This window comes from Scylla paramamosain, chromosome 11 (genome assembly GCF_035594125.1).
Source record: "Scylla paramamosain isolate STU-SP2022 chromosome 11, ASM3559412v1, whole genome shotgun sequence".
NCBI lineage: Eukaryota > Metazoa > Arthropoda > Malacostraca > Decapoda > Portunidae > Scylla > Scylla paramamosain.
In genome coordinates, this window is record NC_087161.1 from 18623523 (window position 1) to 18633522 (window position 10000).

A 10000-nucleotide genomic window follows, 5' to 3' on the forward strand; every position below is an offset into this window, starting at 1 on the left:
TGGGACAATTTTCCGCATCATTGTTATATTCCTTCGACTCCTAATTGCTTTTGTGGGATGGTGAGGTGTCTTAATTCTAGTGTGTGTGTGTGTGTGTGTGTGTATACATGTAGGTATAAATTGTGAGAAGTTTTGTTTTAGAATAATGGGAAGGAATTTCGGAGCAAATTTTATGCCTCTGGAGAATAATTTCCAGAAAGTTTTCGAATTATTTAGTGAAATATTTCCTCAACGTGTACGAAATCCTGGGAGTTTAAGATTTCCCATAAATGGTCCCACGTGTACGAGGCGCGCCACGCTCACCATTTTTGTGCGAAACCATCCACACGGCGAGTAACTTTTGTACCCAAACTCGCACTGCGTTTACAATCTTTGTGTGTGTGTGTGTGTGTGTGTGTGTGTGTGTGTGTGTGTAGAATTTATTTTGTGTAAAGTTTTCCTTGTGTGTGTGTGTGTGTGTGTGTGTGTGTTGCAAGTGTCTTTTATGGCGAGGGTTGTCTGTACGGTTAAGTGTGTTTGAAACTTCCATGATGATGCACAGTGTGAGCGTGGTCTCCCATGTACGTATACTACAATGCCTGCCATGGAAACCTCGTCTTGAAACTTTTGCGAGTGTAGCTGTATTGGCGGTAGTGCGTAGTACGTAGTGGTGTTGGTGATGATGGTGGTAGTAGTAGTAGTAGCAGCAGCGGCAAGAGCAGCGATGGTGGTAGATCAAAATATACATTAGAAACCTAAAAGAATAGACAAATCCTCACGAACACACACACACACACACACACACACACACACACACACACACACACACACACACACACACACACACACACACACACACACACACACACACACACACACACACACATCCTACTTAAGATGCTGCAGTTCGCCCGACACAACATTATGCGCCATTCTCGTGTGCGAAAACTTGCCGGCAAAACAAAGCCACGGCGTGCAAGAATGGAAGCATCCTCGAGTATCCCAAGCACCTCCTGGCATGGAAAGGAACGTGCCTCCGCTCCATTGTGCTTTGTGGTCACCTAAAAGCCGTTAATCAATGACCCGTTACTCCAGTGGCTACTATCGGAAAAAAAGGACACGCGACACACACACGCACACACACACACACACACACACACACACACACACACACACACACACACACACACACACACACACACACACACACAGAAAGAAAAAAAGTCGAACAAAACCGCCTTAAGAAATTATCCGATAAAGATTAGCCATTGCAAGACAGGCTTCCACGCGATCCACAAAATAGAACATGGAAAAAAAAAAAAAAAGCTTGCCAGATCCCCGTTATATGCGGTGCTTGGGTATCCACAAACTACCATTGCACATGAGAAACGCATTCGGGACATGCATAACACGCGCACAAAACACACAAAAGTCGACTCTACTCACTCTCTTCGTTGAGTAGGATCTGTTTCCTGGCCACGCCGTACTCGTTCACCACTGAGCAGTTGTACGCCCCGAAGTCATGCGTATCAGCGTCGTGGATTACCAAGATGTTCCTCAGGCCTTCCTCCTGCTCGTCTTGCACCACCTCGTACCGCGGGTCGCCTGTGGAGGGAAGGAAGAGAAGGGGAAAGGTCATGGGGCGAGTTTTGGCAAGATGAGAGTAGAGAAGGAAGGAGGTGTGAAAGGGTGTTGTGCGAGGAAGGAAGGAAGGAAGGAAGGAAGGAAGGAAGGAAGGAAGGAACGAAGGTCAGTGACTAAGTTTTGAGACGTGATTTAGAGAGAAGGGATGCAAGGAGGGAAGAGGAAAGAAAGGGGATATTTATAAAGGGGTGTTTTGTCGAGGGGAGAAAGGAAGTGAGGAGTGGTAAGGGAGACGATTTGTGGAGTGAGGGAGCGGTAAGCTAGGTGTATTGTGGGGAATGAGGGGGTATAGAGGGGCGCTTAAGGAGAGAAAGAGGGAGGAGGAAAGGGAGGCGAGGGAGGTGCAAATGGGTGTTTTGTTGGGAAGAAAAGTGTGGATTTGGGAGTGAGAACGTGGTTTCAAAGGTGTAGAGCAAAACTTTATGGAGAAAAATTTATCAAGAGTAACTCAAGAGTGGAAGTGGTGTACGTGGGGGTCTTTGCAGTGTACGTGGGGGTCTTTAGGATGTTATTAAAAGCGGGGGAGGAAGTGCATGGAGATGTGGGGAGGACCATCAGTGGTGGGGGACATAGACCGCCATGCATGTGGTGGTGGTAATGCAACACTGATGGTGAAATGAGAGTTAGTGTGTACAAGGGCCGGAGTGTGGCGGTGGACAAGAGTGAGGAGGTCGAGGAGGAGGAGGAGGGAGAACGAATGAGATGGAAAGTGAAAGACATATAAGAAGACTATGAAGAGGCGCTTGTACAAGATGAAGGAAGGAGGAAATCCAGGAGGAGGAGGAGGAGGAAAAAAAAAAAAAAGAGGAGGTGCACTCTGTATGAGATGAAGCAGGAGAATATCAACTGCATGAGATGAAGGAGCAGCAGCAGCAGCAGAAGGGAGAGGAGGATTGGGAGGGTAAGAGGGAGGGAAACAAGATGAATGAACTGATTAGGGTGAAGTTTCGTAATCTTAGAACAAGCCTCTTAAAGACAGACAGAAAGGCAGACAGCCAGACAGTCAGGGGCGGGAAGGAGAAGTATACTAATGAGAAATGCAGATGGTTTGGGTAATAAGACGAAAACGCGACAGATATCAAGTGGATTAAGTCCAATAGACAAACGTGGGAGTATTATGTATGCCACTGTGTAAAAGTGTCATAAATGAAGACATATGAAGGCGCCAGGGACGGCAAGCACGCATGAACCTTGACGGTGATTCAGACAGACGAGACTGGCGATGGAGTTTGGAGGCGTAAAGGGAAGCCTGCTGATTAAATTGGATCAGAGCTATAGGCAGCAGACGTAGCATTAACATATCATGCGCCGAGTGTGTACATGTTGCTAGTGAGAATATGAATAATGATACTGATAATGTAAAATAAACAAGGATTCTTAGATATGTAAAATAAACGGAGTCACAAATAAAATCCTTGCTAACAGATGACATGATCAACTTATCATATCTCAGGTGTGTAGATATCGCTGATAGAAGATGAATAATGATAACAAAAATGAGCAAGGAAGTTTAAGTTGAAGCCTAGGAGACAGACACGTCTTTTCCTAGACGTCAAACCCTTTAGGAATTAAACAGCTCACGCAAGGAAGCCACAGAACGTCTGACTTCTGATCTTTCTAAAATTTTTCATTGGTGCAGAACAAACTTAGTATTGTTCAGTGTCTCAAAAACTTAATTCTACATCTATCAGCTCGACACAACCTTCCAGATAACTATCCCCACTTCTTCAATGACACTCAACTGTTTCTCTCTTCTACACTGAACATCCTCGGTCTGTCCTTTACTTGTAATCTAAACCGGAAACCGGTAACTGCATGCCTCCTCCTCCAGCCGCCTCGCTGCACAAGGCTTTCTACTTTCTCTCACCCCTATTCTGTCCACCTCCCTAATGCAAGAGTTAACCGGTGTTCTCAATCAGTTATTCACTTTTTGGTAAACTCTACAACTCCTTGCCTGCTTCCGTATTTCCTCCTCCCTCTGACTTGAACTCTTTCAAGAGGGAGGTTTCAAGAAATTTACCCTCAAATTTTTGACGACCATTTCTGACTTATTTGGGGACTGGCACCTCAGTAGGCCTTTTTTTTTGCTTCTAATTTTGTTACCCTTGGCCGGTTCTCCCTCCTACATAGACAGAACAAAATAAAACAAAACAAAAACAATATATATATATATATATATATATATATATATATATATATATATATATATATATATATATATATATATACATATATATATATATATATATATATATATATATATATATATATATATATATATATATATATATATATATATATATATATATATATCATGCCTGAAGTATATTGATGTTACTGATGAGAAAAGAAGTTGTTAGTAAAAATCTAAATTTAATAAATGTGAATGAAAAATGACAAGAAAAATATTAAAGAACACATATCAACTTTAATGAGCTAGTAAGTGACTTAACCCTTGGAAAAACAAGGCTAAAGAAAAGAAAAAAAAAGTTGGCAGGAAAAGAAAATATCTAAGTAGAAAAAGAATGCGAAGACAAAAGAGAGAGAAAACAAGAAATAACCAAGCGCAAAGTAGGATTAAAGAAAAAGAGGAAAAACTACTCACAGAAACAGAGAAGGCAAGCCAAGCAAAACGAGCAAGAGAAAAGAAAAAAAAAAGAAAATTAGCCGGAGATGAAAGAAACTTAAGAAAAAAGTAAAAAAACACAAAAGCATCTGAGAAGAAAGCACATGCGAGAGGGTGAAATAATAATTCCGCAGCTCTGCCCGCCAGGTAATGGAGGAGCAGGTGAAAGGTGTGCGCAGGTAATTAACAGCGGCGGCTTATTATGCCTCCCACACATGACTCGCGGCGGCGGGAAGTCCTACGTCTCCTCCAGGGACAGGGCGCGAGGGAGAGGAGGGAAAAGGACGGGGAGAGCGGCGGGTTACGGAAATAGGTCAGGTGTGAAAGTATTTAACGAGGAAAATAATTGGACAGGTAAAGAAGTACTGCGTGGATTTTTTAAGTATAAATTTATTTAAATGCAAAATTATGATATCAATAATAAAGAAAAATGATAATGATGCTCGTAATGATAATAATACGGACTGAGATTGACCGTTCTATGAGTGACAGTTGCATTACTGAGGCAACTTAACGATGAGGGGGTGAATACGGAATCCCGCAATAATGGGAGGGCCGGGTCTCCTTAATAACGTGTGATAGAAATACCGCGGGAGAAAATTATCCCCTGAGAAATATTGCTAGTCGCCCAAGAACATGGAGTTACCCAAATGATCACAACACGAAGGCAAGAAATGACCGAGCCAATAAAAATGATGAAGAGAATAATAACAAGAATAAAAATGCACTGACTGATGAAAATAAAGTCAGAAATAATATAGGAGAAGAATTACCAAGAAAAACCCTTGATCAAAACACGGAGGTAAAAAAAAAAAAAAAAAAGCCGAGCCTGAAACACAACCAATAACAATGATAAGGAGAGTGATAATGATACGAATGAAAAGAGTGTCTGATAAATAAAAAAAATAAGGGAAAAAATTGTGTAGGAAAAGAGTTACCAATAAAATCTCAGTGTTAAAAAAAATAGGAGTCCTGTTGTTGATTTCTTGACTGAGCGAACAACCAACAATCTTCAACACGGGACGGTCCTGAGGGGAGGACAGTGAACGCTTACCCTCCATTATCCCCAAACAATGCACCACTAGATCCCCTTCAGCCCTCTACCCCACCCCTCTTGTCCCTCCTCAGCCCCTCTTGCGTGCTTCTGCAGTCCGGCGGTCGAGTTGGTCTAAAAATTGGTCTGCTCCTTCCCGGCTCCACGCGACGAGCAAGTACAGTCCTGGAGTCTGGCTGTCAACCGAGCGGCTTGTTAAGGTTATTGGCGCACGGGGACGGGGGAAGTAAGGGAGTGAGGAGGAAAGGAAAGGAGGGAAAGGAAAGGGTGGGAGGGAGAGCAGAAGAGACGGTGCGTGGTATAGCGGAACTGGGAGACGAGCAAAGAAGTAGAGTAACGAAATGTGAAAAAAAAAAGAGAGAGAGGGAGGGAGAACGTAAGATTGAAATGGCGATCCCACTAGAGAGAGAGAGAGAGAGAGAGAGAGAGAGAGAGAGAGAGAGAGAGAGAGAGAGAGAGAGAGAAAAAATGGGGATAAAAGGAGGATGAAGAGAGTGAATGATGGAGAGGGAAGAGAAACGTTTAAAAAAATGGCGAGATCCGAAGATAGAAAAAGATTAAAGGAAGACCAGATGCAGATAAGAGAGAGAGAGAGAGAGAGAGAGAGAGAGAGAGAGAGAGAGAGAGAGAGAGAGAGAGAGAGAGAGAGAGAGAGAGAGAGAGACTTTTTCGAGCAGTGCTAAAAAGAACGGAGCAGGAAAAGACGAAACCCAAAAGGAAAAAGAAACACACTCTTATCCGCTCACCCACCAGCAGTCCATCCACACATGCACCTTACCCATGACCCTTCACCCCCCTTCCCTCCCCCCCACACACAGACACACATATCCTAACCCAACCCAACCCAATCTAACCAAACCTTAATCCAACCCAACGCAACACAAGGCCACAACTCACTCAGATCAATATCCCTGCCTCTGTACGTCCACGTTATCCTGATGGGGCTCGGGATGGAGACTGTGCTGCATTCCAGATTTACAGTGTCCCCCATCCTTCCCTGCTGCTCGCTCGAACTCACGATGGTTGGCGGGCCCTTCACCAGCACCCTCAGTTTGTCCCTCAGCTCCGGGAAGCCCCTGACTGAGGCCACGCAGGTGTACTCGCCGGCAGTAGAAGGTCCCACCACCACTACCAGCTCCTCGCCAGACCCGATAATCTGTGTGAAAGTCAAGGTGGTGGGTAGCGAGTGGCTGGTTTTAAAGGCCGGAGCGAGAGGAGAGAGAGAGAGAGAGAGAGAGAGAGAGAGAGAGAGAGAGAGAGAGAGAGAGAGAGAGAGAGAGAGAGAGAGAGAGAGAGAGAGAGAGTCTGGGAATGCTTAAGGAGAGATTAAGAGGAGAGGAAAGGGAAGTAAGAACGAAGGTTAAAAGGCTTGAATTCGTAAGGAAGCTGAGGGTTGAGAGAGAGAGAGAGAGAGAGAGAGAGAGAGAGAGAGAGAGAGAGAGAGAGAGAGAGAGAGAGAGAGAGAGAGAGAGAGAGAGAGAGGAAGCTAAGAGTAGTAATTAGGGGAATGGAAGCACATGGCAAAAAGTAAGAGTAGAAGGGTGAGAAGAAGGGAGGACAATTGAAGAAGGGAAATTGAGAAGGTGAAGAAAGAAGATGGGAAGGAAGGAGGGAAGAAAGCAAAGAAGGAAGGAGGGCGGTAGGAAAGGGCGTAGCTATCACAGGCAGAAAGAAAGATGAGCGAGAAGAAAAGATGAAAAGGAGCAGCAAATGTCAGCGTTTGAAAGAGAGAGAGAGAGAGAGAGAGAGAGAGAGAGAGAGAGAGAGAGAGAGAGAGAGAGAGAGAGAGAGAGAGAGAGAGAGAGAGAGAGAGAGAGAGAGAGAGAGAGAGAGAGAGAGAATATATAAAAGTAATATACATATCACTAAGTACTTATCAATGTTACCAATATACTTCCCCCTCCTCCTCCTCCTCCTCCTCCTCCTCCTCCTCCTCCTCCTCCTCCTCCTCCTCCTCCCCCCCACAGCAGAGGGATCAACGCCACCCAAATACAGATACACCGATTACAAGATAATGGCACTTGACCGTCATGAACACTTAATGAAAAGGAGGACGGAAGAGCGAGAGCAGCAGGAAGAGGAGGAGGGGGAGGAGGAGGGGAGCTGTGCAGCACTGGGAGGAGGTTGGGTGGGGTGGAAGGGGGTGGCTACGTCGCGGATCAACTCGTTTAATTAGCGTGGAGTGTCCCTGTTCGGGCGATAAATTGACGTGGAGGGAAAGGTACAGAATGTTGTGAGTTCTGCGGTGGCCAGTTTGATTTTAGGTGTGTGTGTGTGTATGTGTGTGTGTGTGTGTGTGTGTGTGTGTGTGTGTGTGTGTGTGTGTGTGTGTGTGTCTGGGTTTAGTAGTAGTAGTAGTAGTAGTAGTAGTATTAGTAGTAGTAGTAGTAGTAGTAGTAGTAGTAGTAATAGTAGTAGTAGTAGTAGTAGAAGAATAAGTAGTTGTTGCAGCAGTAGCTGTAATAGTAGTAGTAGTAGTAGTAGTAGTAGTAGTGGTATTATTATTATTATTATTATTAGTAGTAGTAGTAGTAGTAGTAGTAGTAGAAGTAGAAGTAGAAGTAGTAGACCAGGACAAGTCCTTAGGAACGCCCCATCTACTCTACTATCCATATTACAACTACGAGCATTGTTCAATTATGTTTGGCGCTAATGATCGTTCTTTGCATAAGGGTAACCGTTGCGCCACAGACGTGCGTAATGCGAGACAATGAACAGGTATTAGAGAGGAAGCCAAGCGTGTGAAAGAAATCAGTAAAAGACTACTAGTAAAAACCAGAACTCGTGGTGACCTATACTTGATTTCTCCTCAAAAGAACGCTGCAGAACTTCTGAATAACAACCTTTAAATTAGTATCTTCTTGTGACTTTCTCGCCGAGGCTAGCTGATAATGTTATATAAGTAAATTTCTCCTTGGCCTGACAGAGGAGCGGCTGTAACAACGCTGCATAATGTATGTGGACATTGGCATATTGAAAAGTTCATGATTTAACACTCCCTCGACATGGCAACGTATCATTACTGACTCGCCACTGAGTGACTTATAGATAACTAACATTCTTCGGAAGTTCAGTAAATGTTCTATTTGACTGAGATGAGATGCATGGTAAGATTACCACTCTATGTAGTGTGGGAATTGATCAGAGGTGTAAGGTGTATCAGATCTTTGTTAGTTGTTTTGCCGGTGGTCGATCAGAAAACCGGCTTTAGCATTTCACTCTCTCCTTCAAACACACACACACACACACACACACACACACACACACACACACACACACACACACACACACACACACACACACACACACACACACACACACACACACACACACACCTACACACGAAAGAATTTGAAAACAACTTCCACTAAACATTTTCTGCTCTCTCTCTCTCTCTCTCTCTCTCTCTCTCTCTCTCTCTCTCTCTCTCTCTCTCTCTCAAAAGCTGCAGAAAGAAGTGCCTAAAATGTTATTTCCTGTGATTTCGAGAAAAAATGCTAAAGAAAGAAAAAAATCATGGTAACGCATTTTAAATGTTTTTTGAACTTCCTGAGAGAGAGAGAGAGAGAGAGAGAGAGAGAGAGAGAGAGAGAGAGAGAGAGAGAGAGAGAGAGAGAGAGAGAGAGAGAGAGACAAGGTAGTAGTACTTGCCTCGACCTATACTTCCCTGACCTCTGTGACCCCCTTCCCCCCCACAATGCTCGGCCTAAAGGTGACCTGCCTTACCCGAGATGACGTGTGTCGAGGTAAATAAGAGATAAAGCGAGAGAGGCTGCATGATTTCACCATTGCGCCGCCGGTAATGATGTGACTTAGCGTGCGCGTGATTGCGTGTCCAGCTTCTGAAAAGGTCCCGTAATCGAACTGACCATTAATTTAATTGCCTCACATGCGAACTGGCTTGATTCAGGCCAAGGAAACGCGCGGATTGATGCTAAAATTATATACTCCTCTGATGAGTTGACCTGACTTGGCCTACCTGACTCACTGACTGACTAGAGTGACTTGACTGATTTGCCTGCACTTCTGTGTGTGTGTGTGTGTGTGTGTGTGTGTGTGTGTGTGTGTGTGTGTGTGTGTGTGTGTGTGTGTGTGTGTGTGTGTGTGTGTGTTTGTGTAACGCGGTATAATGCAGTAAAGAGACCTGGAATATCGTAGCCACTCAATGCAGTTTCCTCACAGCTTAGTAAGGACACAACTTCCCGCGCGTCTAATTCCCTCATTCTGTCACCTCCACAACACGTCTTTACTTTGTGCTCGCTCTCTCACTGTCACACCTCTTACTGACCTTCTTTGACAGCTTGACTTTTCTGCTTTCCTTTCTCTACCCTTTCCCTCGTCCTCACCTCCCTTTCTTACCCCATTTCCGTTTGTTACCCCTTCATCCATCTATTCCTCTCATATATCAGTCTCCTGCTTCTTTATTTACCCATTGTTGTTCAATTTATGTCTTCTCCTCCTTTGTCCACTAATTCTTATGTATTTTTTTTTGTGTCCTTCCTCATCTAGCCATTCCTATATTTTTTTCTTTTATTTCCTCCTCCTTCATCTGCCCATTCCTATTCTATTTCCGTCTCCTCTTTCCTTTATCTATCCCATCCTCTCCTATTTCCGTCTTTTCCCCCTCCTTCATCTACGCCATTCGCATCCTATCTCCGTCTCTTCCTTTTTCATCCACCCATTCCTATTCTGTCTCC

The 10000-nt window shown here is 44.2% G+C and overlaps 1 protein-coding gene across 1 annotated transcript in view; it reads right to left on the reverse strand.

Annotated features, from left to right (window-relative positions):
• The window catches only part of LOC135105015 (kin of IRRE-like protein 2), a 67100-nt gene that overhangs the window by 49371 nt on the left and 7729 nt on the right, over positions 1-10000 (reverse strand). Inside the window, exons 4-5 of the mRNA XM_064012900.1 lie at positions 6201-6459; positions 1426-1584 (exon numbers count right to left, since the gene is read on the reverse strand). Coding sequence (XP_063868970.1) covers positions 1426-1584; positions 6201-6459 — 418 coding nt within the window. The remainder of the gene's footprint in view (positions 1-1425; positions 1585-6200; positions 6460-10000) is intronic.